At 24.3% G+C, this 19566-nt stretch overlaps 1 protein-coding gene and 1 long non-coding RNA gene across 4 annotated transcripts in view; one reads left to right on the forward strand and one right to left on the reverse strand.

Moving 5' to 3' along the window:
* Positions 1 to 511: 511 nt before the first annotated feature.
* The window catches only part of LOC122856729, a 34770-nt gene continuing 15715 nt past the window's right edge, over positions 512 to 19566 (reverse strand). Inside the window, exon 3 of the long non-coding RNA XR_006374155.1 lies at positions 512 to 751. This is a non-coding gene — a long non-coding RNA (uncharacterized LOC122856729). The remainder of the gene's footprint in view (positions 752 to 19566) is intronic.
* Positions 12124 to 19566, forward strand: part of LOC122856728 (transcription factor mef2A) — a 39440-nt gene continuing 31997 nt past the window's right edge. For 2 of the 3 annotated variants that reach the window (XM_044158515.1, XM_044158514.1), the window contains exon 1: positions 12363 to 12783. In XM_044158515.1, the coding sequence (XP_044014450.1) occupies positions 12769 to 12783 (15 nt within the window). In that variant the 5' untranslated portion in view covers positions 12363 to 12768. Of the gene's footprint in view, positions 12784 to 19566 lie in introns of all 3 variants that reach the window. The other variant, XM_044158513.1, reaches the window with a different exon arrangement.

A 19566-nucleotide genomic window follows, 5' to 3' on the forward strand; every position in this document is an offset into this window, starting at 1 on the left:
TCACTGATGTTATTAAAGAAAACATTAGATCAAGATGATCGTATGTTTGGAACAAATAAGTAACGGAAACCAGTGTTTGAGGCAAATACCTCCTAGCACAGAACGAGAGAGGGGCACACAACATCCCTCATCTCTCGTTCTATGCCAGGAAGTATTTGCTCCAAACACTGTATCCTTTTTTGCAAAAAAAAAAAAAAACAAAAAATCCGCACCACTATTTTCAATTTGTACTTATTATTAATTTAATAATTTTGATTATTAATTTTTATATAATTTTATAAAAATCATTATAATTTCTAATATTTAAAAAAAAATATAAAAACATTGATAAAATTAAATATAATATTTTTTCTCTTTTTTTTTATTGTTTAAAATTTATCAAAAAAATATATTTATTGGTTTCAAAATATTATTAAATATATATGTACATATTTCATGAACACTATCATCATTTTTAAATATTGAATCATCATCATCATCACTGTCATCACTAAAATTTGGTTCTCTAATATGATAATTAATATATAGTGGTTTTGAAGAATCACGAATCAGTAAATATTTTTCACTCGGTGTTTTCATAATTTTTTTCATTGCCATACCTGCTTTTAACACCTCAATCACTGATTTTTTTGTACGTCCCTCATCATATCCCGTTTGCTTCATTATAAACCTAACAATCTCTCTGAAGGTTGCACCATCCTGAGGATTTATTTTGATACTTTCTGGTGTTTGAAACTTCGACATATTCTTCCTAATGAAAAAAAAAATATAATAATAACAACAAATATCTCATCATCATCATCATCATCAAAATTACATAGATTGCAACACGCACAAGTCATATAAATTTTTTGAATAATAAAAAATCAAATTAAGAAATTCTATATGATCATCAAGTATAAATAATGAAAAAAAAAATTATCATAATAAATATATAAAAATGAGGGTTGAAAAAGGGATGATCGAACAAGGGTGTAGCATATTAAAAAGGCGTTGAATTACTAACAAAAAGGCGTAACTTTCATTCTTAGAAAATACGCTCTTTTTAATACTAAAAAAAAAAAGCTCAATTTTTTTATTTTATAAATTTAATTTCTCAATAGTTTATATGCATTTAAAATTACAAAGAAAATATAAACAAGTATATGTTTTTATTTTTAGTAACAATAAAAGGATCTATCTTCGTAGTAAATAAAATTCTCAAAATAAAAAAAGCTTAAATCCATAAGTTAGTTTTTTTTGTAATTAAGAAACAATAAAGCTCAATTAATTTTTTTCATTATTTTTTTTTATGTTTAAAATAATTAAAGTATCTTATTTAATTTTAGTATGTACTGAGGTAAAGCCTTTTGATAGTAAAACGATATCAAATGTAAAAGTACAAACATTTTTTTTTTATAAAAAAAAATATTGATCGAAATATTTTCACGTTAGAAATATTTTAATGTAAAAATAAAAGTGAATTATTAAATGTCAGTTAAAGTATCTGTCATTGGTCATCATAACCAGATCCTTTGATCCACACACACATAAACCCACACAGATAAAAATAAATATACATTATATACCAGTTAACATTTGCTATCGAGCCATAATTTAAACGACAGCCGACATCGTTGCTCTTGATGGCTCACTAATTATCGTCTGCTCAGAAAGCATTGGCATACATTTATACATATATACAACATCCCAATGTCTTGTGTAAGACACAAGTCGATACTTCTTTTAAACTGACGGTTCACAAAGACTACACACACATAAAAATTACAAAGAGTAAAATTAAATTAAAAAAATACAAAATGAATAAAAAAAAAGCTCGTTTCAGAAGCTGTGCAACTCTCACAAAGTATATATAAAAGCAGCGGCTTCTTTGCTTTTTTTTTTTTTTTATTCTATTTATTTATAACTTTAGATTTTTTTTTTAAATTTTTTTTTTACTATGATTTTTATTATCATTATAATTATTAACAAAATAATAATTTTTCTTTCTTGTACAAACATCAAATGGCAATAATATTATTGACTCAAATAATAAAAAATAATGATCATCATGATAAATAAAATAATATATATTAATAACTTTTTTTTTTTTATTTTTTCTTTGTCAATAAATTACGTGCAATGTTGCTGCCACCATATCTCAATTATTGGATTAATATATGAGCATATAAAACATCATATGTCCTTTGTGCCCTTTTCTGCATCTGGCTAAAACTTTTTTTAAAATATTTTTTTATTTTTTTTTTTTTAATAAATACATTTGCTCTTTGTACAATGCATTCCCAGGCGTATACAATATTTAATCCAATTAGAGATTTACTACATAAACTTTTTTCCATTCATTTTTAATTAATTTTTTTTTTTATATATATTTGTTTTAAACATGACTAATGCAAATTTTATTTTATTAAAAATTATATTATAATTGATTTATATAAAGTTTATTGTTATTTTAAATGTTTTTTAAATGAACATATTACATTTGTTTGTTTTTTTTTTATTTCTATTTAATTATTTTCTTTGTTTGTTATTTGTTTTATTTTTTAATTAATTTTGTATGGTTTTTTTTTTAGTTTATTTTTAAGGTCAAATTAGTCTTTGTTTTTTAGATTGAAATAACTGTTATTATGCCACAAAATAATGATCATTTATTTGCTGATCCGTAACGATAATTACATACAAATATTTATTTTATTTTAGAAAAATTATTGAAAAGAATAAATAGATTGATTTTATATATTTTTTAAAAAAATTATTAAATACTTTATCTTTGCTTATAATTTTTTTAATACTATTATTATTTTAACGAACGATTTTTTCGAAATATTATAGAGTAGAATAGAAAAAATAAAGACAGGTGATTCGATGAGTACTATGGCTTAATTGAGGGGGACTTGGTAGTTGTATAGTAAAGGTAACATATAATTATTGTTGGAAGTATTCAGAACTGAGAATATAGCAGCTCAAGCGAGAATAAAGACATTATATTCCACTCGTTTTCTTATGACCCAGGCTAATCTCTATCACCTTTAATTTGAAAATTTTTAGTTTCTTACTTTCTTGTCTGTTCATCGACATCAATGTCAGCCGGAAAGAAGCCATATTTATTTAACTTTTTTTTTTTTTTTTATCTACAAATACACATTACACACACAGACACATATTTTTATATTTTTTACGTACATTAGTTAGTAAAAAAAAAAAAAATATACTCTTTTATTTTCAAACTACTTAATAACATTTTTTTTTTTTTTTTAAAATTTTTTTTATGCTTTTTGCATGTGTTTCGCTGTTTTTTTTTTATTTACATTATTTTTATTAGTTCTTATCCTTAATTTTTCTTTGCGCAAATTTTTTTTTTTCCATTTTTTTTTATAACTTTCAAGTACATTTAACAAACCGTGCAAAATGTATTCACGCATGTATGTTTTATTCGTTGTTTTAAAATTAAGACATTATCTTGTACAAAGTAAACGTATTTTAATTCCTGTAAATTAAAGTTCTTTTGTTTTCTTATTTTTTTAATATTCTTTTTAATTTTTTTTATTATTTCATTATACTTTTTTTTTTTTTTCGGGCTCGGCAAACGTTTTATGATTCCTAATAATGGATCTTGCCGTCAAGCCAGTTATTACTTCTGCGTAATGCGGCTAGGTTTCTTGTTCAATGTAATTTTCACCAATTTAATTTTTTTTTTTTTAATTCTATATTTTCATTCGTGTTTTGTCTATCGTTAAAGATAAAAGAAAAATATAAATTTCTTCTTTTAATATGTATATACATTTTTCTCTCACGATTTTGAAATGAAAAATTATACAATTTATAAAATAAGCATGTTATTTTGTGGTCATGCTGGAATTTATATAGTAAAATAAATATTTTATGAAAATATAATATTGGTTGTATTATTGATGAAGGTAAATATGGCCTTGAATTGGCAGCACGCCACGATTAATTTTATTCTCATCTTTGATCAGAGGCAAATTGTTTTTCTTCAAAAAAAAAAAAAATCAAATATAAATAACAGTTATTTACATGGTATATTTTAAAAATTAATATAGAAATTAATAAAAACTCAGATAGTGATAGATTATAGACATAAAAATAAAAGTAATAAATCAAAAATTAATATAATTTATTAACAAATTCATTTTTTTCTTTTTCGATAGAAAGATTTTTAATACAAATGACACTTGGATAATGATAAAATTTTAAAGCACTATATATTTATTAAATAACAAGTCACGTGATGATACTGAGAGAGGATCCATGGTCCATGATTCCGCCAATTAACTCGTCACTATAGTTAATTGCCCAAGACGCGAAGCGAATTTGTAGTTCAACATTATAAACCACTATTTTACACGTGAATTATTAACTCACTATAAATACTGTGACTTATTTTGATGACTTATTTTGTAACTGACGGGTGTGTTAAATATATTTAAACAAAAAAAAAAATATAATTTTAAATAATATCATTATAATAATGATGTTAAAAAGATAAAAAAAAAATTAAATATATATACCACAATTAAACTGAGAAATCATTATTTCAACCAGTTAAATTACTCCAGGCTTCTTGGTATCTTGTCCATTTTGAAATGGACAAAAAAAAGAAATATATTATATTCTTCTCAATTTATTCTTACCATTCTCTTTCTCACTTAGACTATCTGATTTTTGACATCAGATAAGCTACGAATTTTTCATATTATTTTTTTTATTTTTTACTTAATACTATGGTAGAACATCCGGCTCGTTGTAATCCAGTGTCAAATAGACTGACAATTATTACAAAAACCATTTAATAACGCACTATTATCATTATCATTTTTTATCTAAAAAAAAATATATAAAAGTCATGATAATAATGAAACATTGTGTCTTGTAAAATAAATAATGAACTTTAAAAAATTTAATTTAATATAAAAATAATTAATTTTTAAAATAGAAAAATTATTATTATTTTTTTTTTTTAATACAATTGTCTTTTTTTAACGCGAAGTAGCTTTTGTATATTTCCCTTGAGAATTTTTTTTATTTTAACAAAAAAGGGTGGAGTTGAGGGGGTGGCTCCCATGTACCCTTGGGAATATAGCACAATTCAAAGACTCTATGGTTAGTTGAATATATCCGCGAATCGATTTGCCGATGTATTTTTATCCTTGAATTTTTTAGTTTTTTTTAAAATACCCTCTGACAGCTACTTACATAATTTTTTCTTTTTTATTCTACCTTAAAGATTTTGCTTATTTATTTATTTTTCAAATGTTTGGTTACCCTAGAAAATTATATTTTAGAGCTTTTTTTTTTTTTTTAGAATTAAAACCAGTGCAAAAATTTAAGGTATACATTAAGTTGAATAAATATTTATAATGTACATTTTGAATTATGCATAACAGTTAAATAATATGTTAAAAATAAAAATAGGTCATGGAATATTTGATGATGAAAAATAAAAAAAATAACGTTATAATAAAAGTTGAAGTAAAAAAAATAAAAATATTATTCAACAGAGATTTAGTTAAAAAAGAGAATATTATGTATTTTATAAAAATTTCAAAATTTTTATATAAATAAACACGGCTTTAATATGACAGATTTTATAATGATAAATTTTTTTAATCCCCATAGATTTAATTTATTTTCATATAGATAATAATTTTTTTTTTAAATATAAATTTCAACAATATACACATAGAGAGAGAGAGAGAAAAAAAAAAAAAAAAATGTATATTTTTGAGATTGAAGTGAGAGTGACTCTTGAAAAGACATGAGGGATATACTTGAGTAGTGGTAACAGGGTGTGTGTAAACTCGTTGATCCTGGTATAATGACTCTTGTGTCTCGCCACCGATCACACTCGTGACGGCTCCAGCGCAGCCGTGGGGCTAATAACGACACACGTGATATATGACCACACTGTGAATTCACCATCAAGAGTCAGAGAAGCGCGGTAAAGAGGAAGAATTTCTCTACAATTATTTATATATATGTATAACCTGGTGTATGTACAACTTGACGCAAGCATCGTGTGGCCAATCGTTGTACTTGATCGCTATTTACCTATATGAAAGTATACATTGTCAGTATATAAATTTCAACACTTGATATTTTTTTTTTTTGTCTTATTTTTTTACACAATGAAATACTGTTTTAGATGTGTTAACATTAATGTACATTCAAACTTGTATGTATATTTTAATTAAAAAAGAAAAATACATTTATAAGATTTTTTTTTTTTTTTTGTTTTTTATTTGAAAGAACGAAGGGGTTATGACTTTGAGTCAAAGCTCATGTATTTATATTGATTATTCTAGAGGAAAAAAAATTATAACTCAATTATTTATTAGTAGAAAATTATCAACAAGTGATTTATTAGAAAATTCAATGTTGAGCTGGCTTTTTTTTAATTATTCATTACGTCAATCTCGGGGTTTATCATTAAATATAAATATTTTAATTATTTAAAACAAAAAGAAAAATTATAACTAGATAATTATTAACACCTGCTGTTTAAATTCAAAGAGATTGATCTTTTGAAAATAACTTCTTGGAGTAAATAATTAATTCTGGAGTCTAAATAAATCTATAAGTAATTTTGAGTACTTTATAGACTCAAGTTGCCACACAGTAAACTACTTTAAACTCATAAATTTATATAAAGTAAAAATCCCAAATCCCTGCTTTTTTTTTTTAATTGCAAATTTACCCTAGTAAATTTTTTAAATTTTTAAAACTTTAACAAAAAACAAAATCTTATAAATTTTTTTTTTTTAAATTTCTTTATAAAGCTATATATAAATTTTTTATCAAATTTTCCATTAAAATTTCTCAGAGCAAAGCTTTGAAATATATTCTTTAGAGTATTATTTTATTATATATATTTTTTTTTTCTTTATTCCTTTCACTAAAAGCATCATTTTCTTTTTCCATCATATTCAACATAAAATCTTATTCGCACAGTATATATTCGATTGTTTCGTAAGAGGTATAGTCGTTGGTTTTCTTTACAGTATAGAAATTCAATCTGATCTAGTGATGAAAAAATGCGGTTCGTTTGCAATTGCTATATAGAAATATAAAAAAAATATGAAAAAAAAAAAAAATAATATTGGTATAGAAAATAAGGTGTATATGTATTTTATGTAAATGAAATAAAACCCACAAAATGTGAATATATTTTTTAGAAATAATATTGAGTGTAAAATACACATGAATAGCTGAGAAATTGTAGACAACAGTGTAATCATTACCATATCAACACACACGCCAGTATAACCCATTATTTCGCGCTTTAGTATCTACAAGGAAAATCTTATATAGAACTTGTATATATATCCAATGTGGAATACCTAATCCTGACAGTCGTCTTTGCTCCTGATTGCAAAATCCGCACACACACATTTACGAATAAATATAAACTCAAACTAAATCGTTTCTACTGTACGACCAATGTGTAAATTTGATCTGCAAATTTAATGTTAAAACAGTGAAGATATAATGTGGTTGTAAATATTTTAAATTTAAAAAAAAATATAAATAAAAAATCAAGTGTTGAAATTGTAACGTTATTTATTTTTGCAAATTTACATCAACATTTATTTTTAACTATTTAATTTATTATTATATTCAATTGTGAATATAAATTTTAACACAATTGTACATATATATTTTTATTTATTTATCAATTGTTTATAATATTTTTATTTTTATTTGTGTCAAGTAAATTTACAATTTTGCTTGTATAAAGTTTGTGTTTGTTCTGACTTTAAGTTGCGTTAACTTAAATTTACATAGAAAGTAAAATCGATATATATAAATGATAAATTTATATAGCTTTAAATTGTTAATTCTAATATAAAAAGTTTTGAATGAAAAAAACAAACAAAACAACACGTTGAATTTAACGAAAATTGAGAAAGTAATTGATACAATTTATCAAATTTAGTCAGAGCCGAGGTGCAGCCGATGAAACGGACGAGTTTTCATTTATTTATTTAAGAACAAACGCAAAGCTAGAAAATTATGAAAATTTTTGAATATATAAAGCAGAACCCCCTGAATATTTTCCGCCATATAAATTTCCAACCGAAACGTTTGAATAATTAAATATAGAAAGTAATTATCTCTTATAGTAAAGCCAATCAAACGAACGCATATTTTTTATTTATTTATAACTTTTATATTTATTTGTTTTTTTTCTTTTGATTTTAGAAATTAAATGTAGCCATCCTGCAGTGCCAACGAACTCAAAACTTTCATTGTCTGCTAATTCATTGTCATCTGATCCACAAGCAAGTTATACATGTGATGCTGGTTATGAACTCTTTGGGTAAGTTGAGTATAAATTTAAATATAAAATTCAAAAAAAAAAAAAGATAAATAATCTTCACAGTGTATAGAATATTGTTTGTATCAAGCAGATGCAGTGTTGATGATTTTGTCATGAATATAATTTAGATGTAATAATAGTGTTAACTCGCAAATATATTTATCAAGTTTGCTGAATGATTTATGATCATCAATTTGTTTAGTCTTGCAAAATTTATGACATTAGTGAGAATTAGATTACAAATATATTATCACTGTGTATTTTCCTTGTTGAGGTATATCAATGTTTAAATATTTATACCTATGCACTATCAAATTCCATGGAGAAATGCAAAATAAATATGTGTATATATATATATTTGTGTGTACAATGTTAGAGCACCGTTGTTAGTTTTCAATGTGCCTTAAACCATACATTCCCGTCGTGTTTTCTTCTTTACTATCCGCATCGTTTGCAATTTTTACAGTCACAAGTTCATCGAGCTCTGCACATTGACTATACACGCAGCCAATATTGCATATAACACTGCGATTTCTTGCAATCATGACTCAGTCTTTATGTATATTCATCTACAGGTCTTTATTCAAATTATAATCATGTATTTTGTATTTTACAATTTTTATAAATTCATTTTTCATTTATTCGCATCTTGTTTTTTCTTCTTTTTTTTTTCTCGTGAAAACATTTATCCAAATTTGAACTGTAATAATTTTTAAATGAAAATAACCAAGTCTTAAATTAATACCTTTTTTTTCTAGTCATTGTCTTGGCTTGCTTTTTCTAAACAAAATAAATTACTTAATTCCAAGAGATTTTTTCGAATTAAAAAAAAAATAACGACCCAATTGAGAAAATCATTTCTTCGATACAAAAAATATTTATTCAGTTTGAAATTTGAATTTTGAATCCATTATACAATGCTGAATAAAATTTAAAAAAAAAAAAAAAATCTAAATTTTATAAATCGGTTATTGAGTAATAATTGACTTGATGAGAAAAAATATTAATGTTTCATGATTTAAACTTTCGATTTCGTGAGTAGTAAAAGGCTAAAAGTGTCCATGTAATTATGTATTTTTATTTTTTGTTTGAATTATTTAAATAACTATCGAAGAACTGAATCTTGTGTGACAGGAAATTCCAAAATGTCGCACCACTGAGACAAATGGAAGCCACCATAGTTGTCCTCTCTAGTTTTCACTGTATTTGATCGCAGCACGATGCCAACAAGATGCCTTATTTTTTATATTTTTATTTTTTATACATCAGGTATATATTGAGTAGACACATCTTTGTCTTTTATCCTTTTTTGTTTCATATAAAAACGAGATAAAACCCATGAGTGCAATGTCTTTTTTTTTATTATTTTTTTTTCATCAGTTGCCGTGCTACGATCAACACGGCCACCCGCGTGAATCTTGCCGCCTCCAGGGCCAGCTCCAGTCTCACACGATAAGACATCGAGTCTCACTCCCAACATGACGTATAAAAATTCAATATTAAATTGATAATTTTTTTAATAAAATTTTTAAATAAACCCTATTTCAAGAAAAAAAAAAAAAAATCAGATTATATAAAGCAGAAAATTTTTTTTTTTAATTAAAAAAAAATATTGAAAATATATATGCGAATTTAAAAATATTTTTTTATAATCTTGAATTAATTTTTTCGAAGATTGATATTACCCCAAATATTATCATCTTAATATAGGGTATTTAAAATTTAAATTTATTAAATATATTTACTTGATTGAACAATAATAATAAATTTTGTGGATAAAAATAATAATTTATTAAAAAATAATATTTGAATTTTTTTGCGTATATTTATATATTTATTTTTTGATTGGTAAATAAGTGTGTTAAATTAACGGAGACATCCTGAATAAATATTGACTATAAAAATCAAGTACCATGGTGTATATGCAAGTCTGTTATTAAGATTGAATCTTGCAAACTATCTGATAATGAAAACAATTAAAAAAGAATTAATTTAGAGTCAACATATAAGACGATCTTATATATTATATATAGTCAATCTTACCAACGGATAATCGAATCTGCTTGCCCTTCATTTTATGTTTTTTTATTTTTATTTTAATTTTTTTTTTTACTTTCTTTTGCGTTATTCTTTTGGCCTGTATGTGCTCTTCCTTCGGCTATTCGAAAGGTGGCCGTAATTCACAGTGGAAAAACCGTCGAGCGATCGAATCGCGCCAACAAAAAAATAAATAAAATATATATGTAAAAGAAATAAATTTTAAAAAAATGTAGTCTGAAAAAGGGTTTCGGCCTCCGGTAGCAAAATTCAAACGTCACAAGTAACACGCTCTATATATATATATCTTGTTTCCAACCCACAGGTATAACTCTAAATAATTTTTATAAAAAACAAATTTATAATTATATTTTAAGCTTTGAAGAGTCTCGTATATTTCATGGAAATAATATCGTCGTGTTTAAAATAGCTGAAATTTAATTTATATAAACAAGTGCAGTGGTGGTATTTTTAATAAAACCATATGTTAAATATTTATTTAAAAAAATATAAACAAAAATAATTATAATTCACTTTTTGGTAAATTTTATTTACAATGTTAAATTATGTTTACATTGTTAAATTATTTTTATTATCAAAAATGTCATAATATTTTTTAAAAATACCTTTCTTTTAAATTGCATTATTGACATAATAATAATTAAAATTAGATGAGTTTTTTTTTAGTTAAATTTAAATGAGTCTTTTTTTTATTTTGGCATTCATGCAACGAATAAAATATACAAAATAAAAAAAATCAATATAATAATAATAATCTCTATCAACTTAACACTCAATTCAACATATAACAAAACAAGTATTATATTAAGATTTCCAATCAAACCTCCATCACCACAGATTTTGCAATTCATCCATCAAAATTTCACCCATATAGCTTTTATTATTTTTTTAAACCCCCCTTAAAGAAAATCCTCTACCCTTAAAAGAAAAAATGAATTTATAAAAAAAGAAACAAAAAAAACAACAACAACTATTGTTCAAAACACTGGCTATATTTTTATGACACGTCAACAAATACATTTTCTTAAACTCCCTTAAAAGTTAAAATAAAATATACCCTTAAAAAAATTATACTCCAAAATCACCTTCAAAAAAGCAAAAAATTTTTAAAAAACACCAAGTATGCTTTTATTACATGTCAACAAATTTCAAGCCATACAATGTTTTATTATAAATAATAATAACAAGAATAATCATGATATTTAATTTATGATTGCTATGGGGAGGTCGACATATTTATTTACATTTAATATACGTTATTAGTTGTATATATACAATTATTTTATAATCAGATTAATCACAAACGACACTGAGTACTTGCGAGTGTCTTAGCCAAGCGAATCAATAATAAAGGATTAAAATATGATAACCCTACATACAACTTGAAAGTCGTTAATATTTATTTATAACTTTGTACATTTTGTTGCATTGCCTACAACCAATTCATTAAATTTAAAATAATTTTTATATTGTTATTTTTAAGATGCAATTTTTACAAGTTACTTGATTATTTATTATTATTTTTTTTTTTATTTATTTTCATACTGTCATTTATATTAAAAAGTTGTTAAATAAATTGTAACATGTGTGTGCGTGTGATTCTAGTGTCGGCGCATTTATGTATTTCTGTATTCCCTCTCTACAACTTGCCACCTTACTCCAAACTAAAAACCCGAACGGAGTCACATCGTGCTAGTTCGTCGACAAACGAATTGAAAGCGTGAGTCAGTTCGACATCGACCACGCCGCTGTTAGGGTCGGTTGTGTCAAATTTTTATTTCAATTTTTATTTTTCAAATAATATACTTAAAATTTTTATTTAATTTTAAATTATTATTTTATTATTATTAATAAATATAAATTATTATTTATTTTAAATAAATATTTAATTATTATTTTCAAATTATTTGTGATTGTGTTTTTTATTATTTTTTTAAAAAAAAATAATACATTGTGTTTTTAAATTTATATTTTAATTACAATTATTTTGTGAATTTTTTTATATTATTTAACTAATTTTTTATTTAATTTTTTTATTTATTGGTGATTTCAACGATTGACAGACAATGTTGTTTGTCGGTGTTTTTATTATTCAACTGTGTTGGAGTTGGAGGCTAGCAGTAATTGGCACCTCAACTCCAAATTTTTAAAATCAATTTATTTTTTTTTTTTTTTTTTATAAATAATTAATTATTTAAATATACATTGGTTTAATTGGTTGTTTTTTTTTTTATATAAATAAATTTGCTATTAATGTGAAAGTGAAGGTGGTCGATTTTTATAAGAGTGAATTTCCGGGATTTTTGTGTGGCGCCTGTGGGATTAAGCCTTTCGTGGAATCTGTCAAGATAAAAAAAAAGACAAATATAACGATGGATGACTTAAGTGTAAGTTTAACCTTTTTTTTAACTCTTCTATTTCTAAATTCTTTGTATTTTTTTTTGTTTTTAATTGTCACGAAAATTTGACTAAATAAATAAACAAATTTTAAAAGTCAGATATATCTACTTGCACCGACTCCGACCCTAACTCTGACTCTACGTTTTTTTTTTTGAAATATGGATTCTAAGTTTGACCTAAATGTTCGTGAATAAACCCTTTGAGTCTTATAATAACATATTTAACGAAATAAATACTCAAATTTTAAAATTCAACAGTATCCATTTGCACCGGTTCTAACTTTGACCTTAAGTCCGACTCTGACCCTAAATCCGACTCTACGTTTTTTTTGAAATATGGATTCTAAGATTGACCTAAATATGTGTAAATGAACTCTTTTAATTTAATAACAACACAATTAAATAAATAAACACTCAAATTTCAAAATTCAACAATATCTACATGCACCGGCTCTAACTCTGACCTTAAGTCCGACTCTGACTCTGACCTTAAATCCGACTCTACGTTTTTTACGAAATATGGGTTCTAAGATTGACCTAAATGTGTGTGAATAAACTATTTTAATTTAATAACAACACAATTAAATAAATAAACACTTAAATTTCAAAATTCAACAGTATCTACTCGTACCAACTCTGATTCCGACCCAAAGTCTGACTCTGACGACTGACTCCGACCTTAAGTTCGACTCTATATTTTTTTTTTGCCATGGACTTTAAATTTGACCTAAATGAATAAACTTTTTAAATCTCTTAATAACACAACAATTGAATGAAAATAGAATAAATATAAATATTAAATTTTAAAAAAATATATATAAATAAATAATTGCGGGTCAGTGGCACGCGTGGTACGCTTGTTGTCGGACAATGAGTACCAAGATTGCATATTGTTGTTAATATTTACACCACTGTATAGCATAAATCTTCGTTTAAATTGCATTCATGTGTTGATCATGATTTTTTCATCATCATCATCTTGCCTACTTCCACAACACACACATATCATTTCATTTTTTTTTTTTTTTGTATTATTTTTATTTTTCAAACTTGCATATTATAAATTATATCAATGCGTGTTTGTAGTTGTATTAGTCGGATACATATTTTTATGATAATTATGATTATTTTAAATTTCATATATACATGTATGTATTAAATAAGGTTAAGGGTATATGTGTTGTGTGTATATATATGCAGCAGAGCCACGCGGTCTTCGTCACGGATAACGCGCGGTCTTCATTAAACTCAACCTTCTTTGCGTGCTCAGCGACCATTAACTTAAAGGGTGGAGGGACTGAGGGCCCTTGGGACCCAACCTACAACTAATTTGTACTGTAAATGAGATCCTGAGGACTTGACTTGCTTTCTTACCTTACTTTTTTTTATATATATATTTTATTTTTTTTATTTTTAAAAACTTCATCATTGTGTACAACCTTAACACTATATTCATCTATATAATCCTTGTTTACATTTTATTTTATCTCGAGACGAGTTTGTAAGAAAAACCCCCCAAGCTACATGTAAAATATGAAAAATTACTTTTTTGTTTTTTGACATTTGCAAGATCAGCTGAAAATTGACTTGATTATTATTGTTGAAGAAATTTTTAATATATATTTTTTTTTACATTTTATAAAAAAAAATTTACTCTAATTACCTTGTTAGGAATAATTTTTATTTAAAAGTATTTTGTTTTTTTTTTGTTGGAATTTTTTAATTTAAAAATCTAATGGATATTCATAAGTTTATTTATATTTTTTTTTGTTCTTTTTGAAAAAAAATTCATACCATTGTAGAACATGAGTTTAATATTTATTCATTTATATCTGACGGTAAAAAAAGAAAGTTTTTTTTTTTTTTGTTAAATTTTTCCGCAGTGTGGTAAGCGACAAATAAATTCCACCCTCGAGTTCACCCCACGTGTATCTTGAATTTACATATTTCTTCGTTTTTATATACCATGTGTGTTGTGCAGATATATATGAAAAAAAGTTGTAAAAAAAAAACGAAATAAATATAATCGAGAGAATCGCGCGTTTACGCAGGCAAAAGGTGGTGGCAACACGTTTTAAATAAATGTCCATTTTAAAAAAAACTCTGCTTGCCAGCTACTATGCTTTTTTTTTTTTATTTACACACATTACCATGACGAAAAACGTATAATAAAGTTAAAACAATGAAAATAAAAACATACATCTTAAAAAAAACCAAGAATCAATTTTTTTTTTTGGGATAAAATAAATAAAATAAATAAAATAAATAAAACTAAAGAATACATTTAAAAATACAAAAAAAAAAATACGATTCAAGTGTGTACAGATCGCGACATAGATTTATCACATTATATTGTGATTTTTAATATATTTTTTTATTCATCGTCGGTATTAATACAAGATGCACTTTGAAGCTGTATTCACCATATATTTTGTTGATGAAAAAAAAATAAAAATCAATTCATTTTTCGAAAAAATATTTAAAATTAATTTATACAAAGGTGAATACATAAAGTATAATGGCATTTATATTTTTTGATGAATATATGCTTTGAATTCAACCTAATTAACTCTCTGATCAGAAGCTAATTGTGGTATCTAGGAAGCAATAGTTGGCTACAATGTGTATAGATGTATATGTATATATTCTCAACATTGCGATTACCATCGCAATCGCTTGAGGCATGAGCTAGCTCATACTGGTGTTTAAATGCATATATATACAGAACATACATGTATCTATATATATACAAGTCTCAAAATGATGATGATGATGATGATGATGATGATGATGAGGTATATGTACATATACTGTATACATTTACGCTGAATAAACTGCATCATCCTGGTATCACAAATGCTTCTATCTTCTCTCTCTCGTATTTATAATATATACATATATACATTTACCCGTAAGCAAACCTCAGTCAGTCATGTGTATATGCTTGTTGAAACCATCATCTATTGGATGATCAAAACGATGGACATGGCATGTGAAATTCTTGGTTTTTCATTAATCCATATATTGGCTTATCCGGCATACTCGCAAGTATGGGAAATATTTACTAATACAGAATTTACCTCTGTTTAATCATTTTAAAAATTTTCATTTATTTAAAAATATTTACATTCTTTTCAAAATATCAAATATTACATGTAAATAAAAATTTACAAACGCAAAGCTTTCAAATTGTTTCATAAAAAAAAATGATAAATTATTGTAAATTTTTGAGGAAATAATTTTTTTTTAAATTTAATATATTGTTTTTGGGTATTTATGAATTTTTAAAAATGATAAATATATACAGCTACTATTTATATATTAGGATGTAATATAAGTTGAGTGCATTTAATGGTCGTTAGAGTCACGTATACTTCTTTGTAAAATAATGTAATTTACATGAAGGGTCAAGAGTGTCTCAACCTCATCGACAATGTACTTTTTTTTTTGTTCTCGCTATTTATTTTTCATCTTTTAAAAAATTTTTTTAACAAGTTTCTTATTTAATATTCTTTTTTTTTTTTTTTTTTTAATGAATATTACTTATTTTTCATCATTTTTCATTTCTTCATCGTTCGTAAAACGTCTGGTCATAAAACATATTTTAGACTCTTCATAGTTGCACGCTTGTGAGTACAGTTAGGATGCTAAAACGTCGAGTGCACGTTTGTAATTTCCGCGTAAGAGATGTTGCTTATTCTCATCTTGGTATTTTTTTATATTTTATGAAAATTTTTCTCTTTAAACATTTACATCTTTGACAAGAATTACTAAATACATATTTAAATAACGAATATTAACATAATAATACAATTATTTTAATTTATAATTTACATATTAATAATAATGTTCAAGATTGATAAATGTAATAATTTATTGATATAGAATAATAAAAATCATTATATTAATATTAATAATATTATAATTTAATAATATGAATATAATGATAATAAAGTATGGCCCATTTATTAATTCCATTGAAAAAAATATATATATTATAAATATTATTTATTATCACAATTTTTATTATACAAGTATTAATAATCAATAATTATCATTAAACATAGATTTGATTCATACCTGATTAATCTTATATTAAGCATTAATCGATATAACGAAAGTATAAATAAATTTTTTATTTGAATCAAATCAATTTAAGATTTTATCAACATGCTTATTTAAGGATTAAATTTTTTTAATGTCTTATAATCATTAAAAATCATTAATGAATAGCAACTAATTATTATTATTATTTATATTAATGTATCATTTTGATTCAAACTTATTATATGATCAACTATTTCTAAGACTATGATCGGCAAACTTGTCTACAAGATATCAATATTAATGTATCAAATCGATATTAAAGCAATCCATTAAAAGTCTAAAGACTAATATCAAAAGCAATTAATGTATCAGCCAAGATTGAATGATTAAACAAGAATAATTAAAAGTCTAAAGACTGATAAAGTTTGATGTTATCAGAGATCAATATTTTGTAAAATTGAATATCAAGTTATGATAAAACGAATGTTAATTATTTTATTATTAATAATATTTAAGAATCAAATAATATTTTTCATTTATCTAGTCAATATGAATCGATTTCAGTACAAGTAGTTAATGATTAATATTATCTTATTGATAAATGATATTTAGTCTTAAAAGGTTATAAATAATAATAACTGCAAAGGTGCAGAATTTATTTGTCATAAAAAATATAATATTTAATTAAATTATGATGAAAAATAATAATAACCATTATTTCCAATTAAAATAAAAAATATAAATTAACTGTTGAATAAAAAAATATAAATAAACAACTCAAAATTAGCTAAATTACAATTTTTTTTTTTTACATAATAAGAGGTATTTTACAACACTAATTATTTGACTTTAGTCTTAATCATTGAATCAGTCGAAAAGCCAAAAAAAAAAAATATAGATATTTTTTTATTTCTTTTGTTATTATGTGCGTGGGCACGCGATTCATTAATTCGTAAACTGATTGCGTAAATCTTTGAAAAAATAACGAGTATATGTTAAACGTTGAAAGCCAAAAAAAAAAATAATAAAATCAAGACCAAACGAAGAAAAAAAAAAAAGGTATAATAAAATTTTTTTTTTAGAATCATAAATTTTGTATTAAAAAATGTTTTTTTTTTTATTTTTAAACTTGCCAATTTTTTGGAAGTAACATAATCGATTTGTGATGCAAATTTTTTATTTATTATTGAAAGATCACTTTTAGTTTGAAAGGTTTTATCCGAAATTCCGAGCACCTGGATTAAAAAAAAAAATACGACAACTTTAATAAAGATATGCATTTAAATTCTATATATGAATTTTTATATTTTTAATTTTAAAAATTCACACTCTAAATCGTTAAAAAAAAAAAAAAAGAAACTACTTTGAAAAAGTTAAAATTTAAAAAAATTTAATGCTCATTCAGTATACGATAATAACTGGTAAAAATTTTTTTTTAATGATCAAAAAGATGCTTTTGATAATGCATTTAACCACGAAAAAATTGTATTATCAATTTAATTTTTTTTTATCGTTATTATTAAAAACCAAAAATAGGTGTTTAATATATTTTTTTTATTTTAACGATATGACTTTAAATAAACACATGCGGTTAACATTAATATGAAAAAAAAAAAAAACGTGGATAAAGCAAAAAAGGTGTTACAACATTTCTTATATATTTATAAATATTTTAATGTATATTTTATTTTTTTGACATTATGACTTTCTCAATTCCCATGCAAATCAGTCAATTTATTTAGCAAAAATGGAGCCCAAAACGATTAGGTTAATGTGATCTCTACCCGCGCATCCGTCGGCGATCATAAAATCCTGTTTTTGTCCTCCTGTTATACCTTTATACTCTTCATTCCTTTCCCTCTTGTATTTTTATATTATTTTTATATAACATATATGCATGTTTTTGTTATTTTTTTTTTTTTTTTTTTATTGGGCCGCCCTGCCAGCTGTATATATATGTATAATGGTCTTAACTTGATTAACGAACGTTCCGATTGTAAATCGCCGAGGCGAACGCTCGTTAAAAATCGATAAGCCACCGATGGACAACATTCACATTGATGTAATTCAACTCGCCGGATATTCCCCACTTTAAAATTTATATATATAAAATAAAAAGAATAGAAATAACATTGCAAAATTATCTTTGTTTTCATTCTTATTATTTGGCTCAATCAAAAATACAATTCCCATGACTAATTGAACCACATTTTTTTGAAAAATCATTCTTTCTGAATTTTTAAGTTTTTAAATAATAACGAAAAAATTGTCAACAAGTTGAATAAATCCTCAGAAATTCATTGCCACCCAAACTTAAATTTAAAAAATACTCATCATTCCATCATGATTTCTTATAAACGCCCAAATTAAAGTTCCATCATGTTGACTTCTTTAGAATTGTCTTGTTGATTTTTAAAATTCTACTTATTTTAAGAAAAATGGTCTTTTATATGGTTATTTATTTCTTTACATTTTTTATTCTTTTTTAATTCTTCTTTTTTAAATGATTTCTCTCTTTATTATTATTCTCTTTTTCTTTTGCCGAAATACTTTGAGGTCCAATTTCTTAAACCCCCTAGTGACTTTTTTTTTTTTTTTTAACCTGAAGAGGGTTGAGATGATCAGTCAAGAAACTTCCAGGGAGGGTATCAAGTTCCTGGCGCATTTTAATATATTAGTAACTAACCACCCGTTGACTAGCGCCAAAAAAAAAAATAAAATAGA

Source organism: Aphidius gifuensis, linkage group LG5 (genome assembly GCF_014905175.1).
Source record: "Aphidius gifuensis isolate YNYX2018 linkage group LG5, ASM1490517v1, whole genome shotgun sequence".
NCBI lineage: Eukaryota > Metazoa > Arthropoda > Insecta > Hymenoptera > Braconidae > Aphidius > Aphidius gifuensis.